Source organism: Octopus bimaculoides, chromosome 1 (genome assembly GCF_001194135.2).
Source record: "Octopus bimaculoides isolate UCB-OBI-ISO-001 chromosome 1, ASM119413v2, whole genome shotgun sequence".
Taxonomy (NCBI): Eukaryota; Metazoa; Mollusca; class Cephalopoda; order Octopoda; family Octopodidae; genus Octopus; species Octopus bimaculoides.
The window spans coordinates 100,619,108-100,645,421 of record NC_068981.1 but is presented as its reverse complement, the minus strand read 5'-3'; the positions used below and the strand labels follow the sequence as shown (position 1 = coordinate 100,645,421).

The window sequence follows — 26,314 nt, the reverse complement described above, 5'->3', positions numbered from 1 at the left end:
TTTACGGTGAACTTTCCCTGTGGTGAACTTTCCCTGTGGTGAACTTTCCCTGTGGTGAACTTTCCCTGTGGTGAACTTTCCCTGTGGTGAACTTTCCCTGTGGTGAATTGATGACAGTGAACTTGACGGTGAACTTTCCCTGTGGGGAATTGATGACAGTGAACTTGACGGTGAACTTTCAGTGTGGTGAATTGATGACGGTGAACTTTCCCTGTGGTGAATTGATGACAGTAAACTTGACGGTGAACTTTCCCTGTGGTCAATTGATGACGGTGAATTTACTGGATATGCCATTCAAGTATGGCTTGATATCTTTCATACTTTCAGGATTGATAGAATAAAGTACCCATTAACTACTAGGGATTATGTAATTGACTGTATGCTCACCTCAAAACTAATGGTCTGGTGCCAAAATTAGAAAGAGCTATAATAATACTTATTTTTATAGTGGATGGAACATGTGGAAGAGGAAGACTTAGGAAGACATGGGATGAAGTACTGAAGGATGACCTCCAGACACTGACCCTCTCACATGAGATGACAAAGGAACAGGATAGCTGGCACCTTGCTGTACTCAAAAAGACCTGTCCTCCACAGCAGAAGTGTTAAGGTCACTCCCCCTGGTGAAGAGAATTGGCCTGCAAGAGTTATGTGTCAATGCCATGTAAAAAGGATTTGTGCCAGTGTCACATTAAAAACACTCAACACACACTGTAAAGTGATTGGCATTAGGAAGGACATCCAGCTATAGAAACCAAAACTGTCAGACTAGAACTTGCTGCAGCTCTCTAGCTTACCAGCTCTGGTCAAATCATTCAACCCATGCTAGCATGGGAAACGGATGTTAAGAGATTATTATTATTGTTGTTACTATTATTATTATTGGCAAGCTGGTAGAATGTCGGGCAAAATGCTTCGTGGTATTTCACCTGAAGCTAGTTTCTGAGTTTAAATTCCACTGAGGTCAACTATGCTTTTCAACCTTTTGAGGTTGATAAATTAGGTACCAGTGAAACACTGGGGTCAATGTACTCGACTAGTCCCCTCCCCACAAATTTCGAGCCTTGTGCCTTCAATATAAAGGATTATTATTATTATTATTATTGGCGAGCTGTAGAATTGTTAGCATGCTGGATGAAATGCTTAGCGGTAATTCACCAGTTGCTATGTTGGGTTCAAATTCTGCCAAGGTTGACTTTGCCTTTCATCCTTTCAGGGTGGATAAATTAAGTACCAGTGAAACACTGGGTTTTACATGATCAACTAGTCCCCTCCCACAAGATTTCAGGCCTTCAGTAGAAAGGATTATTATTATTACAATTATTTAGGTAGCAAGCTGGCAGAATCATTAGCATGCTGGGCGAAATGCTGCTAAGCATTTTGTCTGTCTTTGAGTTCAAATTCTGTCAGGGTCAACTTTGCTTTTCTTCCTTTTGGGATTGAGGAAATAAGTACCAGTCAAGCAGTAGGATCAGTATAAACAACTAGCGCTCACTCCTCAAAATTGCTTGCCTTGTGCCAAAAATTAGAAAGTATTATTATTATTATTATTATTATTGGGTTGTCCAGAAAGTTTGTGCCGATTTATAGCAGCTTACCTTTCGACTTATTTTAGAACATGGTTGAGTCCATAAAATAGGATTTGACTACACCGCCATTTAGAGCACAGTTTAAGCTATCTTTTCGTGGAAGAAGGTTTATGTTCCTATAACCTGTGTTAATTCTGAAACCCTTTAAAATGGAAGATAAGAAAGTTCATTTTCGGTACTTGATGCTTTTCTTTTTCCGTAAAGCAACCAAAGAAATATGCACAGTTTACGGTGATGTTTCTTTATCCGAAAAAAACTGTATGGAAGTGGTTCGCGAGGTTTTGAGTTGAAGATTGTAGCCTTTTTGATAAAGATCGATCAGGCAGACCATCCACTACAAATGATGACCAAATTAAGTTATTAATTGAGAATAACCCTCATTGCACAACCCGAGAATTGGCAGAAAGCCTCAACCTATCAAAATCCGTCATTCATGAGCACCTGGTAAAGCTTGGGTACACAAATCGCTACATGTTTGGGTACTACATGAGTTGAGGGAGAAGAACCTTTTGGATCGCATTTCCATCTGTGATTCACTTTATAAACGGAATGAAAAGGCATCTTTTTTAAAGCATATTGTGACAGGGGATGAGAAATGGATTATCTACCAAAATGTTTAGAGAAAGCGATCCTGGAGTAAGCAACATGAGCCACCCTTAGCCACCCCAAAAGTGGGTCTTCAGCCTAAAAAAGTTTTGCTTTGTGTCTGGTGGGACTGGAAAGGAATTCTGTACTATGAGCTTCTCCCAAGTAACCAGACAATTAATTCTGAGAAATACTGCACACAACTGGATGAGTTAAAAACAGCAATTCAAGAGAAACATCCAGAATTGGCCAACAGGAAGGGTGTTGTTTTCCAACATAATAATGCAAGACCGCACGTTTCTTTGGGAACCAGACAAAAATTGCTGCAACTCGGCTGGGATGTGTTACCCCGCCCTCCATTTCACCAGATATTGCTCCTCTGGATTTCCACTAATAATCTTTAGGGTTCAGATTATTCTATTAAACATATTCTTTATTTATTCAAATTGTTTTGAATTACTCATGTATTAATCCCATAGCTTCAAGATTTTGATGATGTGGTAGTTTATTTTTAGAATGATATTGTAAGGTAAGTGTGAGAGGCCAGATCTGGCCTGTTTGAACATAAAGCAGGTAGAATATTTTGGTTTGATATGGCTGGTTTAAATGCTAAAGGGTTAAAGAAAAACACAACAACCCCGCCAAAAAAACATAACAACCCCACCAAAAAACAAAACAAACAAAAAAATGGCGAAGCCAGAAAGAAAACTTTGTTTCTGTGACAACCAGTGAGTGAACAACACAGTCACTCAGTAACAAGGAAGAATGTGTAAAAAAATATCAATGCTACATTATGCATTCCAGAATCATGAAACTTCCAATCAGAGATGTACTTAGCATTCAGAAAGCAGAAAATAAAAAAATGGTTATAGGAACAGGCATGGCTCTGTGATAAGAAGTTTGTTTCCCAACCACATGATTCCAGGTTCAGTCACACTGCATGACACCTTGGGCAAATGTCTTCTATAATCTCAAGCCGACTAAAGCCTTGTGAGTGGATTTGGTAGAAGGAAACTGAAAGAAACCTGTCATATATACATTTATATGTAAATATGTGTGTGTGTGTGCTTGTGTTTTCGACTTTGCCCCCCACCCTGCCACCAGTTGACAACTGGCATTGGTTTGTTTATGTCCCTATAACTTAGTGGTTCAGTAAAAGAGACCAATAGTATAAGTGCTAAGCTTTAAAAAAAAACAGAAAAAACAAAAATACTTGGCAGTATTTGTTCCTTCTGCATTGCATAGATACTCTCTTGCCATTCTTACTATTAAAAAATACAGTGATTCAGTGACTGACTTGTTGGAAATCTACAACCACTGGTGCCGCTGCTCACAAAAACCAAAAGGCAGTGGAGTGACGTAAACCAGGGGTTTTCAAACTGTGGTCCGCAAGGACATGACAGGGGGTCTGTGGACAGCAAATACTTTTTATGGGCAATTTGATTTTAGATATGTTTTTTAATTGAAATCTTTTAATTGACAATAAACCTATTTGTTAAATACTGTTAAATAAATAAATGTAAAAATATATGTTATTTTAAGCAAATATTTATGTATAAATTTCATAAGTGTTTATAAGGTAAAGCCTGAAATATAAAGGGGCCCGCAAGTCAAAAAGTTTGAAAATCCCTGACGTAAACAAAATGCCTTGAATTATTTAACTAAATTTTTCTTTGTTTTCATTTTTTTATGTTTTAGCCAGAAGAAGAAGGGCAGAACATATGACCTTTTTTAGGTTCTCCAAGACTGGGTGAGAGGAGGGGAAGAAGTTTGCAGATTGAAGACATGATTTGAATGCTTGCAACAGATTTGAATCTGCTAAAACCAGAAGAGAGACAGGTGGTGGTGTTAAGCCAGACATCAGAGTAATTCCACCACCCATTTTGAATTCAGATATCGCCAGAGTTAACTTTGCATTTCAAGAGTGATGTACCTTATTGTGTCCCATGTTTCTGATTTTTGTTTCTTAAAAGTGCCTGTGCGGTGCTATATAACACTGTGGCACTGCATACACCCATGCAGTGCCACATAAAAGCACCCAGCACACTCCATAAAGTGGTTGATATTAGGAAGGGCATCCAGCTGAAGAAACCCTGACAAATCAGACTGGTGTCTGGTGCAGCACTCCAGCTCTGGCCAAATCATCCAACCCATGCCAGCATGGACAATGGACATTAAATGATGATGATGATGATAATTTTACCAGGCACTTACATAAGCATATAGGTATGTGGGTATTTTGAAAATAACTCAAGGAGTGATGACTGTGCCCTGCATAGTTATGGGTTGCCCTTTGGCAAGGCATAGCAACCATTCAGCCACCCTGCCAGGGATATGGCAGTGGAAGAGCTCAACTGAACCAACAGTGCTTCCTACATTGATGTCGAGCAGAGGAATCCTAGAAGGTCAACAGTCAGGATCACTAAGGTCTATCAAGAGAGTAACCGCAACACATCCATTGTTGTGTAATCAGCTGATGAAAGACTCGTTGTAACTCAAGCTTCCAATTCAAATATGAATAGTAGAGCTGGGTAGCAACAGGGAGTCATGGGAATCTGTGCAAGCAGCACAACCAAGCTATATAAATATACAAGCAAAAACATGCACACATCCACACACGCAAATACATGCATGCAAGCACAGGCAGTTTACTCTTTTACTCTTTTACTTGCTTCAGTCATTTGACTGCGGCCATGCTGGAGCACCGCCTTTAGTCGAGCAAATCGATCCCGGGACTTATTCTTTGTAAGCCTAGTACTTATTCTATCGGTCTCTTTTGCCAAACCGCTAAGTTACGGAGACATAAACACACCAGCATCGTTTGTCAAGCAATACTAGGGGGACAAACACAGACACACACATATATATATATATACATATATACGACGGACTTCTTTCAGTTTCCGTCTACCAAATCCACTCACAAGGCTTTGATCGGCCCGAGGCTATAGTAGAAGACATTTGCCCAAGATGCCACGCAGTGGGACTGAACCCAGAACCATGTGGTTGGTAAGCAAGCTACTTACCACACAGCCACTCCTGCACCTATAGTTTGTTTAATTTAAACTTTGAAGATTCTATTTTATAAATAGGATGTAAAAGAAAAGTAACAACAAACCTTTGAAAGAGATCTAATTCCAAAGGGAGACAAGAATTCTGTCTCACTGAATAGGTAACCCAGAATATGTTGGAGCTGTTCTGTAGAAACAAATGATATAAATAGCTTGTTTTTGTCCATTTGCACCTAAAAGAAAGAAAATAAAACAATGAAGCAGTTGCAGTCATAGACTTTGAATGAAACAAATATCTGGAGATAATTGAAATATTAACCCTTTCATTACCAATCTAGTTGAAACCGGCTCTGGCTCTGAGTACAAATGTCTTGTTTTCATAAGTTTTGAATTAAAATCTTCCACCAAACCTTAGTCACAATTTATGTTCCTAACACTAGCTGAATGATAACTAAGTTATTTTACTAAATTCTTTGTTATATTTAAAGTAATTGAAAGAAACACAGAGCATCTCAAAATAAATATAATAACGAAAGGGTTTAACAGCTGTTGTTATGGCTTAACTCCAGGTCAAGCATAATCAAAGAGACATGTGATCAAAAGTATTCCAGATGTGACCAACCTGTTTTTTCTCTTTTTTAGCTCAGATTACATTACTGAATTTCTCCCTTTGTTTTATTGAAGATGGTGAGATTTGGCTACTATCTCTAGCAAGTTCAGTGACATCACAATATTTCCTTCATTGACTCATGTTGATGTACTTGTAGTGTATAGTGGTAACAACCTGGGTTGGCAAGATGCAGTGGTATTGTATGTAATTGTAACTGCATGCATTAGTGGAATGATGAAGAGGTAGTAGTTATTGGTGTCTTACCCTGGGTCAGTCTTGATATAGCAGACCATTCCAACTGTGACCATACCACCTTTTATTCAGACATAGAATTATATTATCTAATGTACTCATCCTTTTTAAGTTGGTAAAAATATGATGTAAGGGTAATTTAGCTGCTATTACTAGAAGTTGAATGACTATGTAAAGACTTTCTAGTAGTAGGCAACGGTAGTGGTAAAAGATGAGACATATATCAATTGATCAATGCAGTGTAGTAAGATGGCAGTGGTGGTAGTGGTTGTTATTGTTGTTTTGTCCTAGACCAGACTTAACAGAACAGATTTATGACTAAAAGCATGACCATCACATTACTTTTTTTAAAGGGAGATTTGGCTACTGTTTCTCTCAGGGTAAGTGACCATTTAAAGGCTGTATGAAGTGTAGTGATTGGTGTATCCAATAGAGGTAGTGTAGATGCAGCTGTAGTTGTGTAGCCACAGGTCAGCTCTGATCAAGCAGTCCTATTGTATGTAGAAAGTTGATCAAACTACCAGGCATGAACCACACGTCTTAGTTATGCCATTATACCATGCGTCTACCTAGCTGAGGACAATATGGCTTGCTCTGACACATAGTGACGAAATGTATGAGGTGCTGCAGTGTTGATAGCTTGGACATATTGCACTCTCACTACTATCAAGTCAATTTCTATATGCTTAGAAATTCTGGTGGTGGTTACAGTGGAAGTAGACAAAATGGACTTAGTTAGACTATGAAAGTTGGTGTTCCTCAGCTCTGATTGTTTCTGTTTTAGGCTAGTGAAGCTAATCATGCCATAGCTATTTCTGGTGTCTATGATTTTTATGTTTGTCTAGATCAATGGTTCTCAACCATTTTGTCCCAATGGACCCCTTTCATTGCTATTTTACTCAGTGGGTGGGATTCTCAAAACCATTCAATGTCTAAAAACTCCTATTATACTTTTGTGACTAAATATTATTAGGAATTGTATACAAAATTGTTTAAATATTTTGTGTATAACAAGCACATAAGTTGCAAATAATATAACCAGCTTATTTATCTTAATATATAAAGCTGAAGTTGTGTGTCATTGTGAAGCCTTTTCAAAAGTTTATAGTAATCCACATTTTCTACTTTTTCGTAAAAATTTTTACATCAATGGAATTTTCTCGATGTGAACTTTCCAGTGCAGTAATTAGATTTTTTAAATTCCGTTTACTTTGTGTGATTTAAGGGAGATATGTATATGATCATTAATGCATACCCTTCTAAATCTCTATAATTCTGATTTCTATCATATATCTTACCTCATATCGATCTACTGTACCTCATCACACTATGAGCTAAATATTAATTCTTTAATTTATCCGAAATTTAGTTTAAACCTTAACCCCCAAAAAACCCCTACTATAAACAACTAACTAACTCCCATGCATATATAGTTTAATATTCAACTAGCTCATCCTTTTTCAACTACACATCCCCATTGCTAAAAATAACTCTACAGCCACTGACCTTAGCCTGGACAGACACAAGCAATTACTACCAAATTTCCTCCCCCACAACTTTAATCTTTGAAACTACCAGACATCTACCACTCTCTTTAAATTCCTTTCATTTCACTCTATTTTTTTTTTACCCTATCTTCCTCTACCTCCTCATCCTCTCTCTTATCTTCTCAGCTACCCATCCCACCCCATACACAATTCTTAGACACCATACACATATACACATTACTTTATCCTATAGCCAATCCCTACCTCACTCTATTCAACTCTCTTTCTATTTCTTTTCTTTACTTTTCCCACTTAATAGCCACCTCTGCTACCATTCTGTTATTGAAAGTTGATATGCTCTTGTCATTTTCTTGGGGTGTCTACTATATCAGGACTTTAACCCACATGGATATACACAGGATTGCACCTAAAGACTTACGCTCATGGATCTATGCAGGATTTAATTTCTATAACTTCGGAAAGTTGAACTATGAACTTCTTTGCTTCTTTTTTATTCTCTCTTTCCATCTCCTTATTCTTTTACTCCCTCACTCTATGTTGTCATCTTATTGAGATATACCATTCTCATTTTCTATATCTTTTTTCCCCAATTTGTCTCTGATGACAGAATATCCCATACTTGGGGATATACCAGAAAGAGCTGTAAGATTTTAAATTCCTTCCTGTAATAATATCGTATATGACTTGAGATGTTTGCTTTACCATAATGTTTGATGCCCTGTTTAACAATTATATATATATATATCGATATGTATATATGTGTGTATGTATATATATATATATTACAAATGATATGTGAGAATATGCATATATACATACATATATTTACATACCTACATCTACATGTATATATAGATGCATATCCGGGTACAGGACGTCAAAAAACGTGGACAAAAATGGAACAAGAACATAAACAAAGCAAAAAAAACGAACTTTTTTTATGGACAACAGAATGAACACATAGGAAAACAAACAAGCCACTTATGGAACTTTTCCTTCATCAGCTGCCTCTATTCTAAACTAGGTGTTTCGAAGATGAGGCAGAACGCGCTCTTAGTTTGGATCCATGGCCCTGGCGATGATCACACTCAGATGTGCTTTTAACGTTCCACTGGCACAAGTGCCAATCAAGTGGTACTGTCATAGGCCACGTCAGTGATTTTGATTTGATTTCACTTGCCTCAATAGGTCTTCGCAAGCAGAGTTTATTGTCCAATGAATGAGGGGTACTCATATGTGGGCTGGTTACACCCACTGGCATAGGCTATGGGCTATGGTCTCACTTGGCTTGTTGGGTCTTCTCAAGCACAGCATATCTCCAAAGGTCTCGGTCACTAGTCATTGCCTCGGTAAGGCCCAATGTTCAAAGGTCATGCTTCACCACCTCATCCCAGGTCTTCCTGGGTCTACCTCTTCCACAGGATCCCTCAACTGCTAGGGTGTGACACTTTTTCACACAGCTGTCCTCATTCATTTCCAACACATGACCATATCTGCGCAGTCATCTATCTTGCACACCACATCTGATGCTTCTTAAATCCAACTTTTCTCTCAGGGCGCTTACATTCTGTCGAGTATGCACACTGACATTACACATCCAGCGGAGCATACTGGCTTCATTCCTTCAAGCTTATGCATATCCTCAGCAGTCACAGCCCATGTTTCACTGCCATGTAGCATGGCTGTTCGTACACACGTGTCATACAGTATACCTTTTACTCTGAGCGAGAGGCCCTTTGTCACCAGCAGTGGTAGGAGCTCTCTGAACTTTGCCCAAGCTATTCTTATTCTAGCAGCTACACTCTCAGAGCATCTACCCCACTACAAACTTGGTCACCTAGGTAACGGAAGCTATCAACTACTTCTAGTTTTTCTCCCTGGAATGTGACAGAAGCTGTTCTCTGCACATTTTCATTGTTTATAGCACCTGAGCATTTGCCACATACAAAAACTATCTTCCTAGTTAGCCTTCTTTGATATTGCTGCACCTCTTATGTGTCCATAGCGTACACCAGGTACATCTTATGGAGTTTCTACCTATGCCTTTTCTAAAGATCGAGCAGGGTCATCTACCTGAAGGGATTTGTGATTTGTCTGCCTTCTTACTTATTAAGACTTTGGTTTTAGCTAAGTTGACTCTAAGGCCCTTTGATCCTAATTCTTACTTCCACACCTGAAACTTTTCCTCTAGTTCTGATAGTGACTCAGCAATTAGAGCAAGGTCATCAGCATAGAGCAGCTCCCAGGGGCATTCTGTCTTGAATTCCTCTGTTATTGCCAGGAGGACTATGATGAATCAGATGGGGCTGAGGACTGATCCTTGGTGGACCCCTACCCCTAACCGGAATTCTTCATTGTACTCGTTGCCAACACTCACCTAACTGAGAGCATCTCTGTACATGCCTTGTACAGCTGTCACTAAACATTCATCTATCCCTAGTTTTCTCATTGACCACTAGATAAGGGATCAGGGGACCCTGTCAAAGGCTTTCTCCATGTCAACAAAAGCCAGGTACAGAGGTTTATCTTTGGCTAGGTATTTCTCCTGCAGCTGTCTTACCAGAAATATAGCATCAGAGGGGCTTTTCCCTTGCATGAGCCCAAATTGCATCTCATCTAGACTGATTCTCTCCTTAATTAGTTGGGCTATTACCCTCTCCTTGACCTTCATTACCTGATTCAACAATTTGATACCTCTGCAATTATTTGTATCTAAAGTGTCACCTTTACCTTTGTAGCAGTTGACTATGGTGCTGCTACACCAGTCATTGGGTATGACTCCTTCGTGTATCACCTGGTTAACTATATGGGTGACTAGGCTATAGCTGACACCGTCAGATATTTTGAGCATCTCTGTGGTGATTCCTGATGGGCTAGGGGCTTTCCCTGTCTTCATACTCTTAATTGCTTTATCTACCAAGGTACTGTCAATTTGGATAGCTGGTCCCTCTGTTGGACCGGCATTCGTCAGACTCTCTTTCTCTCATTAATTCCCTTTATTAGCAACCTTTCATAGTGGCATCTCCAAACCTCTCTCTTTGCAGCCTCGTTTAATGAAAGCGAACCATCATCCATGCGAACACATTTCTCTCTTACAACATCATGATTCTCCCTCACACACTGTCTTGCAATATGAAATACCTCAAGTCTTTGGTCCTCACGGTGCAGAACATTGGCAAATTTTTTCTTATCTGCTTCCCCTCTGGCTAAATAAACCTGTCTCCTAGCTTCTCTTCTGGCAATCTGATACAATTCCCTGCTACCACCATTCTTCCAGTCCTGTTTCTTTTCCCTAATGGCCCTGTCAACAACATTGTTCCACCACCACGTTACCTTGGGTCAAGAGGGGACTTTGCACCATCCACAGATCTGGTCAGTGGCCCTCAGCAAGTTGTCCCATAGAAACTTCCAGTTGTCTTCTACATCATGTGATGCTATATCCCCATCTATTTCGTCAAAAGCTTTGAGTAATATGTCTCTAAATCTCTGTCCATTTGCAGGATCTTTAAGCTTCCAGACCCTTCTCCTCCATGCTGGTCGTCTTCTGGACATCCATTTAGCCCTGGTCCTGAAGTTGCTAACTATTAGTCTATGCTGTGGGGTACATTCTTTGCCTGGGATGGTTTTGGCATTTATAAGCAGCCATCTTTCCCTTTTTCTGGAGAGGATGTAGTCAATTTGACTAGTGTGTTTACCAGATCGGTAGGTGAGTAGGTGAATGGCAGGTTTCCTGAAGTTAGTATTGTAAACCATAAGATCATTTGCACTGCAGAACTCCAGCAGCCTGGTTTCCTCCTCATTGTGGAAACCAAAATCATAGACTCCATGTATGCCATGGAAGCCCCCTGCATGTTGTCCAGCATGTCTATTGAAGTCACCAGCCACAAAGATAAGATCCCTGTCAAGTAGTGGTGTGGGGACAAACACAAGACATAAAGACACACACACATGATAGGCTTCCTTCAGTTTCCATCTACCAACCCTACTCATAAGGCTTTGGTCAGCCTGAGGCTATAGAAGAAGATACTCGTCCAAGGTGCCATGCAGTGAAACTGAACCCAGAACCATGTAGGTGGAAAGCAAGCTTCTTACCACACAGCCACACCTGATGGTGTGCATAAGAGGGTGATGGGTATATAATGTTACTCCATTTGTACCTTTGTTGAGCTTCAGAATTGTTATGATTTTAATCAGATTAGAGAAACTGAGAATTCGGCATTGTTGGCACAGGATTTGTAGGTGTTGGCAAGTACAAAGATTCTTTTAGACCCTATAAGTTTTAGGAGTATGTTTGTGTTTGCATCCTGTCTTTAAGCATTTGAAGTTTTAGATTACCAAATTGGTTTTCTGGTGTCTGATAAAAGAGGTCAAAATGAAGAGTGTAGAAGCTGTAGTTTTCTGGGAAGAGTGGAATACTGTTTATCACAGGTCTGCTCTATCAGAAATGACCTGGGAATAAGCAACAACAACTTAATGTTGCTATTAATAGTGTAGGTTGTTAATTTAGTATATGTATAATGATAAGATTAATAGTAATATCTGTTATAGTAATACCGTTTGTAACATAGATAACAACAATAATAATAATTTGTACCTTGCTACTGTTGGAAGCAGCATCTCTCAGGACAGCAAAAAGCTCAGGATTATTAATCCTTATTGATGAAACATCAACGACAGTTGTAGCAATCAAAGGAACAAGGCCTACTAGTGATCGTATGCAGAGTGGAATGATTGTGTCAGATTCTTGTGAAAGCAGCATATCATAGAAGAATTTATCGTCCTCATGCCAAAACCCTGGAAAAGTGAGAAAGTATTACAACTACAACAGACAGAGTAGTCTTAATGCTACAAATACAAAACACTAACATGGCATGATTAAAAAATAACCAGTTCATATCTATACTGTACTGCAAAATGGTTGGTGATAGGAAGGGCATTAAGCTGTAAAAACCATGCACCCTCCTCACACACACACACACAGTCACAGTATAATACAACAACAAAGACTGGAACACCATTGCTTTCAGAAGGAGCCTCTAAATCAGGGTTCTTTAATCTTTGTATGATTCCAGACGCCTAAAGGATTGTTATTCACTGTGGTTCATAACATCCCTTCCTTAGACTTTCAAAAAGAAAACAAAAACATCCTCATTACCATCAGTCCTATCAGTTGCCAGTACTTGAAAGTATGGGTAACAAGATACTATCTCATCACAACACCAGTGTTAATCAACATTAGCACCAGTGTTGCTGCAGAGGACCTCAACAACATAAAACCAGAACAAATAATATCTTTATTCGCTGCTCTAAAAATTTCATTACTCCGCTGCTCTTTGTCTGAAGCTCTAACAATTCTGCCAGCTCAACACTCTAATTGAATTATATGATAAAACTATATATATTATCACTCACTGGACATCACTACTGCAAATTTCAAATCACTAGGGTAAATAGGGATTCATTAGGACTGTCTGTTAGTAAACCCATAATCTGAGCAATTACTGATACAGATGACATACATATCAACAGCTCTTTAGATTCAGGATTATCAATGAACAAATATATATTAGTGACAGAGGCAGTATTAATATCAGGAGGTAATATTTATCAGCACTTAGAGAATAAACTATATTGCAGTAGTTACCAGGCTTTTTGACTCATTTATATCACTAGTGATGAGATAAATCCCCACTATCTCCAACACTGAGACCACTAGATCATGTAATTTCAACCTTGTTTGGTCTTGACTGCTAAGACGCAACTGCAATTCATATCCCCACCACTGATATATATATTGACAGTGCCAGAACAGGTACTGGTGTCACGATTGGCTGGTTAGCTTGTAAAAAAATATATATTAGCAACAGAGGCATTATTAATACCAAAAGGTAATATCTATCCCCACTTAAAAGTGGATGTTCTATTAGACAAGATCAACAAGGTCGAAATCACATGATCTGGTGGTAGTAGAGATTTATCTCCCCACTAGCTATATAAACAAGAAGCCAATATGAGAGTTTCTCTCATGGCAACTATCACAGTATAGTTTGTTCTAATAGAACATCCATGTTTAAGTGGGGATAAATATTACTAATGAACAATCCTGATGAAAGTTAACTTTCCCTGGTAGCATAAAACTTCCAGCAGAAATGTCAATAAGTGGTTTTTAAAGATGAAATGAAATGGTAAATTATTTTCTTACTTTTGAAAATATGTTCTAACTAAAATGAAAATAAAATGTCTCCCTCCCTCTCCCTCTCTTTGTGTCTGATGGCCTCAAAAATGTCCCACAAGCTAATTATTATATGTAAACCTACATAATAAATATACAAATTTGACAAATTTAACTATTTCCCTATAGATTGAAAAAAATGATGAATAGCCTTTATCAATTTTTGAACTGTCAGAGGTGTCTACATCACTTGACCAATCCCTGACAAATAAGCAGCCAATTTGTTTATATGCACAAAAAATCTAGAGGCTTCAAAGAACTATAAGTATTCAACACTTTAAAGAAAATAAACTTACCAGCTTTGTTAGTAGTTTGAGATCCATTTTCAGCTATAAGTAAAAAATGTCTAAAAAATTGTGTTGCTATATCAGCATAATCTGGGTCAGTTTTAATGATCTCAATAGCCATTTCAAACATTTTCACACAGAAAAATGCCATCCATCCAGTGGCATCAGCCTATAGAAGAGATTAACCAAAATATTTGGTAGGCATCTCAGAAATAATAACTGAAATTATTGTTTTTTTTAAAAGTAAAGTTGAAAGTTAATTTTCACCAAAAAGATGTAACACAAAATACAACCTGAGAATAAGCATAAGTGTAAATAAATTTTAAAAATAACTATTGCTAAAATTCCTTTCATTCACAAGAAATAACTGAAAATATGACCAACAAAATTTTCTTCTAGTTAGGATACCAATTTAACTTAGGTAACACTCAAATGATTTGATGTCTATTCATTGTACCAATACCTTGTGAATGGAATTTGGTAAAAAGAAACAGTGCAGGAGTTCATTGTATTTATATGTACACACATATGTATATATGTGTGTATGTATATATATACCTGTGTATGCATGTATGTGTGTATATACATGTGAATAATGTCCTCGTGCTTACAGGTACACTCGTCAAAACAAAACTGATTAAAATCAAAACCAGTACCAGACTGAAATAATTACTGGGATTGATATGATACACAGAAAAAACAAAACAAAACAAAAGAACTTATAGCTTAACAACTGAAATCAGCGATGGATAAAATGAACAGAAACATGTATAATTAAATACTATGCGATAATACAACAAAACAACTGCAGTAGATTTGAAGTCAAGAATGATAAGCTGACAGCATAGATCTTCATTTTACTTCCGTTTATATAAATAAAGCTTATATTATGTAGGAAATGAGCAAGTTATTCAAATTCACAAAGAAGTTATTTGAATTTTGAGGCACAGTTAACATACTCAAACTTATTTAGCAGTCAAGGTTTTATTCTGTCTAATGGAGCAGATGTATGTGAAATATAACATCTATGCATGCACACATGTATATCATGACTCATACACTGTTCACTTTCCTGACATTTGTACATAATTCTACATACTATACATGCACCTTTGATAAGTCGTAGTGCACCTGAGCACTATACACAATAATTTCATGATTATTATCGTTGTTGTAGTTGTGAAAGAGAAAAGGAGAGCATATTGGTTTCATAAACCAGTTAGTGGCTATAAAATGGACAAATTCATCGAGAATAGAAATTTCTCAATTATGAGTGAAGTATACTACAAAGAAAAACTCCAGTTTTGATTTTAAAAACAAAATTTATTTAGAATTATATAACAAAAATATCTAGAATAGAAACAAGGTGGATTCATTTAAAAAACTTACCTGAGCAAGGATATATCCAGGTGGTGTTCCAGAGGAACGGTTGAATATCGAAATATTGTCCATACCCAAGAAACCTCCAGAATATAGATGACCAGGGCCATAAATTTTATTTGTGTTTGTCCACCTAGCAATAAAGCATAGAAGAAAATTTCACAATATTTTGTCTTCTATTTCTCATAATAATTATTAATAAAGAGGGTGGTAAAGTAATGAAATAGCAAGTAGCAAGTAATATCCAGGCTTATCTCTCTGAGTTCAACCTATTATTGTTGATTTTATTTTTTATCTTTCTATTAGTCAGCAATTACAATTTGATTCACATCTAGAATACATTATAGAAATTAACTCCAATGCTTGACTGGTACTTTATTGTATCAACCCGGAAAGGATAAAGATGACCATGACAGGATTTGGACTCAGGACATAAAAAGCTGTAATCAACTACTATAAGTATTCTGTCTGATACTCTAATGAAGTCAAATCACTACCTCCAGTTTCAGTCAGCTAATAGACCTCTAAAAATGTGTTGTCTTGTGCCAATGTAAAAAAATCATTGTTCAGATGTGACACATTAAATAACAACCAAGAGATTTTGTGCTCTGTTAGTATCCAACTTATGACTGTAAGATAAGTTCAAACATTAATATTACAACCACTGTAATGTAGCTCAAAACAAGGCTCTCAACTCTATATGATCTTCAGCAAATTTTACCCCTACTTCATGATGGAGTATTTAAAAAAAGAAAACAAAAAACCCTCCAGTAGTAAAAAGCAATTATTCCAGCAGTCTGTCTAAATTTGTGTAAGCCATTACAACGTAGCAGAAAATAATAAATGCTGAATATAAGACAGTGGTTGTTAAACAACCATAGCAGAGTCCTAACCAATGTCATAATTTAAGAGATAGCAGAGGATACAAGTAATGTCATAGTTTACATCAGGCTGCATCTTATGCAGAGCACGCAAACCACAGATACTATTATAATCATTTTCAATGATCATTTCATGTTCATTTTTACATGACAGCTTGGGTAGGATGTTTTTTTTCTTTCTGAAAGAGCATTTTATGCCCAGATACTTTCCTGTTGCCAACCCTTTCAGTTGCATATTAAGACATGCATCAATATGATGTACATATTTCAAAACCAAGGTACACAGTGTAATAATGACAATGATGGAAGTTAAAGCATTATGATAATAAGTATTTAATTTTTGTGAATGATTAGTTGGTTTTACAATTTTGTGGTTATACGTATTGAGTCCTGGTTTCAGTCAAAGAAGCTGATTCAGTCCATCTTATAATTATGTACAATGGATAATTAAAACACATCACTGTAAGCAGCAAGGTAAACAGTAAAATTAAAATATTTTTTCTTGGCTTAAGATATTGAGTTTAAGTGTTCTTGTGGGCTTGGGCTATGATATAATGTTCAAAGGAAAGCTCTCCCTAAGACTTAGCAAAATATCACCAACAAAAATTACTTCCTGTTATTCTAACACCGTCTTTCTTCCCTATTCCTCTAAATTCATCTTCAGTCTTGACCACTCTCAGCACTCCTCCAACCAGCATTTATTTGACTACCTTTCAGCCTGTGATAGAATTATCGTTTATTTTATTCTCTTTACCTTTTATCTTTTTTCTTGTTTTAGTCATTAGACTGTGGCCATACGAGGGCATTATCTAATTGACCCCAGTATTTTTTCAAAACCTGGTACTTATTCTATCATTCTCTTTTACCAAACCACTAAGTTATGGTTATCAAGAGGTGATGAGAGACAAACACAAGTGTAAAAACAAAAAAACTAGGAAGAACACAGGACATTGTTTACAAGTTAATGATCAAAAGCTCTCTTCAATTTTTGTTTTAAACTAATAAACTGCTAGAGTTTACTTACACCTATATTCACTACATTGTAAAGAAAAACGAATTAGTATTTAATTTACAGAATTAGTGACAAAGTTGTAAACTTACCAGTTGTAATTCAATAATAATCGGTGAAAACATTTCTTTAGAAAGCTCACATCATATGAACCACTATTGTGGTAAACAGAGAGACATGCCCAACAATGTACAGGGGGGTTTGTATCACTGAAGTCAAATTCACAACCAGGAAGCTGCAGAAAAAAGCGAACAACTATGTTACAAACAGTAAAGAATGTTTCTCCTAGTGTGTGTGCATGCGTACATACACATATATGTATGTACATATGTATGTATGTATATGCATGAATGCATGCATATATGTTTGCTCATTTGTTCTCTTTCTCTCTTTAATTTAGAATAAATTTTGACTGGCCACCAACTTTGGTAGCAAGGTTGTGAAGGAACGTGTCATGTTTTAACCATCATCCATTAAATTTTAAGAAGGTCTTGCAGATTTTTATAATTCCAGATATCGTGATCATTTGTAGCAAGACCCACAGTTCAGCCATACTTTGCTACAGATGAGTTAGTATGCATTCTGTTGCTCCAATAATAATAAGTATGAAGCTGAAAGTGTATCTTGGGTACTGGATTTGCAAACTCCTTATCCATAAATGTCCTCTTTCTCTTGTATTTTTCAACCACATGTAAGCATGCATGAATGCATGAATGCACACATGCAAATATGTATTTATGTCTATAAGGGATACAACTTTTCAATTTCTTTCACCAAAAACAATTTCCTGTATCATATTTAGATGAGCTTTTATGCATAAGTAACTAAAGTGAACTCACTTTTGAGCTATCTTTAAAAAAGTTCACCCATGAATCCATATTTGTATTCTTATGCAACACTTGTTTGAATATGGGTAAGGTCGCATAGCGCTCTTGGTTTTCAATAAATTCTTAGCATTTATAAAACTTCAGTGGTGATTAGACTGTATTGCTGAGTCATCATACTTAGTCATGAAGCAAATAAGTTCTTCTTTCACTTTCACTCTTGTTGTTTCGGTTTCAGTGTGCGTTCTGCATGACTGCTAGTGAGATATCATTCAAGAAAAAGCTTCAAAGTTGTTCAGAAGAAGGAGAAATGGAAGAGAAATTTGGTGCAGTTCCAGTCCCATTCACCTAGAGGTCATGTGCCTGTAGAAGCCTTACTGGCCAGCAGAAGCCGAATGCCACCCAAAGAGCAGATTGTTGGTCATTACCAGTTTCTTGGAAAATCAATTAAAGGCAGAAAGGAGAGAGAGTGGCAGAATCATCAAGAGAGGTGACACTACTGTGGAGAGATAAACTGAATTTTCCAAATCATTTCTGAGCAAGCAATATGGTCCAAGCTAAAAAATGTGCTTCATTTGTATGACAAATGGGCCAAGAAAGGAAAGTTTGAGCCATTAGTAGAACTGTTTGTATCACCAAAATTCATGGTGATTGGCTTAATGCTGATGACAAAAAGCTGTACTCCATCCAATTCCAAAGCAAGGGCAAATAAGCTATTCTACAGGCAAAGCTGCAAGCAAGCACACTATCTGTCCTTCCAAGAGAAGATGCTCTGATGCTAAAGCCTCCCATTCATTATCAAACCCAACAATCCTGGATACTGACAGTGACTCTGAAGAACAAGAAATTGAAGAGTACAATTACAGTGAAGATGACAGAGTTGATCAAAATGATAGTGATGGCACTTATTCCTCCACAAAAAAGCACAATAAATCTGCAATTGGTATGAGACTTGTAACTGGAACAAATGTCTCTACCAACAAAGCTGTGAGAATCTGCAAACAGTTGTTAGAGGAAGGCATTGATATCCCAGATCCTAGTCAGCAAGGCATTTACAATGCACTCTTCAAGAAAGCTGGTGAAATGAAGAAACACTTGATCGATACGCTATGCAATCAAGAATGGAGCCTGCATTTCAATGGTAAACATATTGACAGAAATGAATGTCAAGCGGTTGTCATCAAGAATGAAACAAGTGAAATCAAGCTGACTACTCTGAAGCTGTGTGATGGCAAGGCTGAGACCATTGCAGAAGGATTGAAAAGCACTTTGGATGAATTTCACTCGTGGGGCATAATCTCAATAATTATTGCTGATACGCCAAGTGTGAATACAGGATGAAAGAGTGGGATGATGGTGAGACTGCAAAGAATGTTCTTGAGCAAAGGCTATGACAAGCCACAAGTCATGAGCTGTCAACACCGTGTCTTGTACAGAATCTTGCATGTTGTCTTGAATGAAGAGCTAGCAGGCACAAGCAATTCACCCAACATTGAATATTTTTTGTCAAAGAACTCATGACAAGTTTATGAAGAACTCCAAAGTTCCTTCCAGAATGGAACTCATGTCATTGAAGAGCAAGCTGGCTGGAGAGATGATATGAAGTTTTTGTTCTACTTAACCCATGCCTTCAGGTTCTTCCATGAAAATGGAGATCTATCTTTCATCAAGTTTCAGAAAATTCTGAACATTAGTAATGCCAAATGGAATTCGCAAGCACTCTTAGCCCTTCTTGCATTTTTCCTCATGCCACCTGTGAGAGAAAGATTGTAGATAGTCTGGCAGTTCATCTCATATGACTGGGCAGACCACTAGTTCAGTAACCAAATGTATAGAGTTGAAGATTATGCAGAGCTATCATAAGCCTTACTACCCTACAAGACTGTTTTGAAATACTTGATAAATCACAGGAAACAAGAGCCATCAAAACTAAACATGAGCAGAAACAGTCAATGCTGTGAGCGAGCAATTAAGGTCATTCAAGAACTACATGCCACATGCAAGAACAAAGCGAACCTGCCATTGTATCTCATTCTCTCTAATGACTTGCCACAACTTGACTATTAACTAATTTGATGTTATATAACTTACCTTCTTTTTTTTTGTTCTGGAATGCAGAATACAGTTCTTTTAAGAGTTATGGATTAAACAATTTGGATATTTTTCCTTTTTTGTTTATTATTCAACCAGGGTTCTAGTTTTTGGAAATCCACCCAAATGCAACCGAGTACAGAAATTTCAAAGTTAGTCATGGGTGAACTTTTTTGATCAAATACAAAAAAAAACAAAAAAAACATTGATTTTCATTGCTCTCTAGCAAAAGATCATCAGAATATGATACAAGACTATGGAGTTGCAAAAAAAGTTGTATCCCTAATGTATATATGTATGTACATATTTATGTATGTTTATTTGTTTGTTTATTTATTTATCACAAGAGTGTAGTTCAGTTTACCTTTCTTCAGGTTTTCTAAAAATAAAAACACGAGTAGGGAAGGAGCTTCTGAGGTCTGTGTGTCTACAGTGAAAGGAGAGTGTGCAGTGCAGGACCCGGGAGGTGAGACACAGTAGGAATGATGAATGGAGGGGGTCATGTCCAGCGCATTAGGTCATATTTAGTTCAACAGTTTAGAGGAGCAGAAGTTCTGTCATAGCTTCAGAAGAGGCAGAATGAAAGGGAAAAGCACATCTATGGGTTAGTAGTTGTCGCATGCTTGTAGCTATTTTCATGTTTTGTGTGTGTGTGTGTGTGTGTGAAAGAGAGAGAGAGAGAGAGAGAGAGAGAGAGAGAGAGATAGAGAGAGACAGAGAGAGAGAGAGAGAGAGAGAGAGAGACAGAGAGAGAGACAGAGAGAGAGATAGAGAGAGAGACAGAGAGAGAGAGAGAGAGAGAGAGAGACAGAGAGAGAGTTGTAACTATACCATCCAAAATACATGAACACTTTAATGATCATTTTCATTTGAATGATTATTTTTTTATGCTGGTATAGATTGGAGGAGACTGAAGTAAATCATGCTACCACTTATAATCTTGCATGAGCTGCTGACCTACTGAGATCTAGTATTTTGATATCTGTTCTCATCCTTCCTCCTATAACTTCACTATCTCACCCTGTCTGTCTGTCTCTCTCACTCCTTTTACACTATGGATACCTTCCATATGTACCTTTCTTTTATTTTTTTACTTGTTTCAGTCATTGGACTGCCTTGAATGATTTAGTCAAACTAAAGAAATATTTCTTACAAAAAGCTGAATGTGGGGATTTGTTTTTTTAGACCCAACTCAATTTTGATTGCACATGTAACATTAGGAAGGACATCCAGCTGTAGAAACCATGCCACAACAGACAACTGGAGTCTGGACAGCTCCCTGCTAGCCAGCTCCATGTCAAACAGTCCAACCCATGCCAGCATGGAAAGCGGACATTAAACGATGATGATGATATAGGTAGATTGATATCAAAGTATTTTTCTAGTGTCTTAAACTCACACAATACATTTCAAATGTAGTTCTCTTTCTGTTTTCATCTTCAGTAGTTTGTTTAATTAACTTATCCACTCAAATTCCACATACCTACCTTTCACAAAGAGTCTTGCCCAAATACCTTTTCCTTCTAGATATTTACCATTTCAATGCTTGCTTCACTCTTCTCTTTTATTAAATTTTCATATGGGAGCACTTTAGATGCTTGTTGTAGAAAAATACCACCCAAAACTAAACAAAAACATGATTACTTAAAAAACTCAATCATGTAGATTTTGCTTTGGAAATTTTTTTAATTGTTTTAAAATAATTAACAAAAGAGAAAATGAATAATCTTACCTGACCATTTGGATGTAGATATTTATCAGATAACAGTAAAAGAAGTTGCTTCTTGGAGAAATCAGGGTCAAGGAAACTGAATGGAATCATATGAAATGCCAAATCCCAAGCAGCATACTGGAACAGCAGGTAAAAAAAAAAAAAGAGAAGAGGAACTTATGACTGACATATTGCTAAAAGAAAACATTGAAAAATAAAAATCCGGAGGAGTTACTGTATATGAAATATAGATATGTTGATTAATAACTGAGGTTCGATGATAAGCTATTGAAAATTCTATCAAGTTGCATGGAATGTAGAAAGATTTGAACTTAACATTATAAGCTAACAAAAACATTTGTCAATTATGCAGTGCCTTAGTTTCTTACTTATGGGTAGTACATGCTATGATGCCTATTCATAACAGGGAAGACTAATTTTTGCTGAGTTAAATTTCACTAGGTCACATGGGGCTAAATAAGGGTAATAGGGACAATGATCAGCCAATTCAGTGCCACAGTCATGCACAGCAGCCATTGAAACATAAGACTTGTGCACTGGAGCATTGTCATGATGAGACAAGATCTCTTTAATCAGTTTTCCTAGACGTTTGGTCTTGATAACCTTTCATAATTGCTTCAGCAAGTTGGCCTAATACTCTTCATGGATGGTATGGCCCTTTTGAAGATAGTCAATAAACACAATGTTTTTTGCATCTCAAAAAAACCGAGGCTATCACCTTCCCTGCTAATGAAACAGTCTTGGCCCTTTTTGGTGAAGGTGAGGAGGTGTGTTTCCACTGCATGGATTGTCTCTTTGTTTCTGGCTCAAAGTGATGATCCCAACACTCATCCTGGATTAAGAAACATTCATGGAAACCAGCTGGATCTGCCTCAAACAATGTCAGATTTTGCCATGATGTGATCAGCCTGGTACACTTTTGATCAGGTGTTAGATGTGGCATCCACCAAGCAGAGACCTTTTATGTCAAATCCACTCACAAGGTTTTGGTAAGCCCGAGGTTATAGTAGAAAACACTTGACCAAGGTACCATACAGTGGGATTGAACCTAGAACCATGTGTTTGGGAAGCAAGCTTCTTACCTCACAGACAGGAATGGAAACACCAATAGTATAAGCTTTTGTGTTTTGTGTACACTTTTATCATTATCATTTTATCCTCTTGTGCAAGGTGCCACATAGTGGGGCTGAATGCAGATCCTTGTAGTTGGGAAGCAAACTTCTTACCACACAGCCAAGAATGAAAACACCAATAGTATGAGCTTTTGGGTCTAGTGTATGTTTTTATCATTATGATTTTAACTTCTTTCTTACTATACTATTGAGGGTATCAGAGCAAGACTGAAAATCAGGTGAAACCAACAGACATTAGAACTTTTAGGAAGGATTCACTTGGAGTCATTTCCACTTGCCTGCTAAAGGACTGTTAAAAGAATTAAACTAAACATTTGAAGCTAACAAAACCTTTTAAAATTATACAGTAGTACTTGAATTACATAGAGCTGTCAATAATTACTTGCACATTGAAGTTAACAAAACCTTTTTGAGTTATACAGTAGCACTTGCATTACACAGAGCTTTCAATAACTACTTATACATAGTACTTATATTAAAGTGAAGTGATCTGAGTGAGCAAACATTAAGTGCATTGGTCACTGACACAGTTCAGGACCAGCAACATGGTACAGATCTATGAGATTAAATTGCTGGACTATTGACTGCCCGGCCAGGAATTCAAGCCTTACTACTATAATCTTCATTTTGAGTTACTGATCAAGGTAAAATCTGCCTGTGCTATGTTTCATATTTACTTCAAGACTCAATGGTTAGCAGCAGGAAAAACATTAATTCCACCTCTTGGCTGTTGTTGTGGACTGCTGCTTGTGTCTGTTTGCCGTCTGTGTACTGTATCATCTCATGCTTTCTCTGCTATATCCCAAAGCTGTCTGTTTGGTAGTCACAATGTGTCAATTTTATACTGATTGGAGGGCTCAGGAAGAAGCGTGCTAAAAGTTGAAATTATCGCTGGAGCCTATTTTACACGAAGTGGTGATTGATCAGATTTTGTTGAACACATGGGTAATATTCTTTCCAAGCAAAGTTATGATTGGTCAGTTTTTGCTGATCATGTGGGTAATGTTCAAACGAATCACAACATGGGTGATTGCTGGATATTCCTGCTGCACACCCATTGCATTTTAAATTCAATTAGCTGTAACTCTAAAATATTATTATTTAGACACAAGTTAGCTCCCAATTTATAATCAATTTTAATGAGCATTTTGAATGGAAAGGAAATAATTATTAGACAAACCCAAGGGAACTCCCATTTGTCAGGCATAGAAATAATATCACAGTTTTGGAGGTGAGATATCCAGTTCTGATTTCTCTTAGCATCAGTCCAGTTATTACAACCACTTGCACAAAACAGACTTTCTGGGGAAATCCTTTCTAAAATACAAATAAAACATTACAATAAAAATCAATCAATAAAGTTAATATATCAAACTAAAGAAAGTATTTTATAGTTTTAAATTAACAAAAATATGTTCAAGAAACAGACAAACAGTTCAAAACTATTTGTATTATTCATACACTTATACATATATTCAAAAACACACACAACACATCCACCTCTACTACCCCTAAAAATCCAGCCATTTCTCACTCTTCATACTATATATAAGACAATTCACCCAATTCTTACTTCTTTGAACTGTGTCTTGGGAACACTGTCCCTATTTGTGTTTTCCTTTCAATCACTGATCATCATGTTCTAAGTGAATATTAACTATATTAATTTTACTCAAGTAACATTATCTCTTAGTCAAGGATCCATGGAAGTTGCAAGCATTATCCTTCATCCTCAAACTATATCATAGGTTTCAAATTTTTGCACAAGGCCAGCAATTTTGGGAAGTAGGTGGTGGTGGTTGGCACTCTGTCGGTTACGACGACGAGGTTCCAGTTGATCCGATCAGCGGAACAGCCTGCTCGTGAAATTAATGTGCAAGTGGCTGAGCACTCCACAGACGTGTACCCTTAACATTCTCAGGGAGATTCAGCGTGACACAGAGTATGACAAGGCTGGCCCTTTGAAATACAGGTACAACAGAAACAGGAAGAAAGAGTGAGAGAAAGTTGTGGTGAAAGAGTACAGCAGGGTTCGCCACCATCCCCTGCCGGAGCCTTGTGGAACTTTAGGTGTTTTTGCTCAATAAATACTCACAACGCCTGGTCTGGGAATCGAAACGACGATCCTACGACCGCGAGTCCGCTACCCTAACCACTGGGCCATTGCGCCTCCACAGGAAGTAGGTAAGGCAACTATATTGACCCCAGTGTTCAACTGTAACTTATTTTATTCCCCCTGGAAAGATGTAAGGTAAAGTTGACTTCAGCAGAATTTGAACTCAGGACATAATTATTGATGAAATGCTACTAAGCATTTTGCCTGGATTGCTAACAATTCTGTCAGCTTGCCACCTTATGAAACAATATTATAAATTATGAAACATATACACAGATGAATAAGTTAGTATGTGTGTGTGTGTGTGTCTGTATCTGTGTGTGAGAGAGTGAATTTGATTTTTAGTGACAATCTTAGATATGTTTCAATCTTATTAGACCTCATCAGCAAAACATAGTCTAGCCATGACCACTTCATCGTAAAATGATTAGAGAGATTATAGAATTTTTGTGAATGAACTGAATGGTGTTATACATTTAAAGAAAGATTGAGGTAAAAGTACCCAGAGTACTTGCTCCATGAAATCTTAATAATTATCATACTTGATGTAGCAAACCAAGAAATTTTAATTAATTAAAATTTATAACTACCATCTAATGATAGTAATTATAAATTCATCAGTGTTTGAGGTACACCTATAAAAGATATAAAAGCTATATTATATATCTCTTTTGCACGTTTCAATCATTTGACTGTGGCCATGCTGGAGCACCACCTTTAGTCGATGAAATGAACCCCAGGATTCATTCTTTGTAAGCCTAGTACTTATTCTATCAGTCTCCTTTGCCAAACTGCTAAGTTTCGGGGACATAAACACACCAACATCAGTTGTCAAGCAATGGTGGGGACACAAACACAGACACAAAGACACACACACATTAATATATGTATATATATATATATATAAAGTGTAGTATATTGCCACTTAAGTGTGGCTGACCCCTAGGGGTGGATGTTACTGTTGCTTTTAGCCCCAGGAGGACATCTCCTCCAGCTGGCTTATCGACACACGACTGTGTCCTGTTTGCCAAGGGAGTTATCCCTCTCACCACGACCAGCAGCACGAACGTATCC

The 26,314-nt window shown here is 37.3% G+C and overlaps 1 protein-coding gene across 1 annotated transcript in view; it reads right to left on the bottom strand.

The window, feature by feature from the left end:
• LOC106875347 (uncharacterized) overlaps positions 1–26,314 on the bottom strand; it is a 72,640-nt gene that overhangs the window by 8,356 nt on the left and 37,970 nt on the right. The window contains 7 exon segments of the mRNA XM_052967243.1: positions 5,293–5,418; positions 12,150–12,349; positions 14,084–14,243; positions 15,464–15,587; positions 17,437–17,579; positions 21,992–22,108; positions 24,305–24,441. Of these exon segments, the coding sequence (XP_052823203.1) occupies positions 5,293–5,418; positions 12,150–12,349; positions 14,084–14,243; positions 15,464–15,587; positions 17,437–17,579; positions 21,992–22,108; positions 24,305–24,441 (1,007 nt within the window).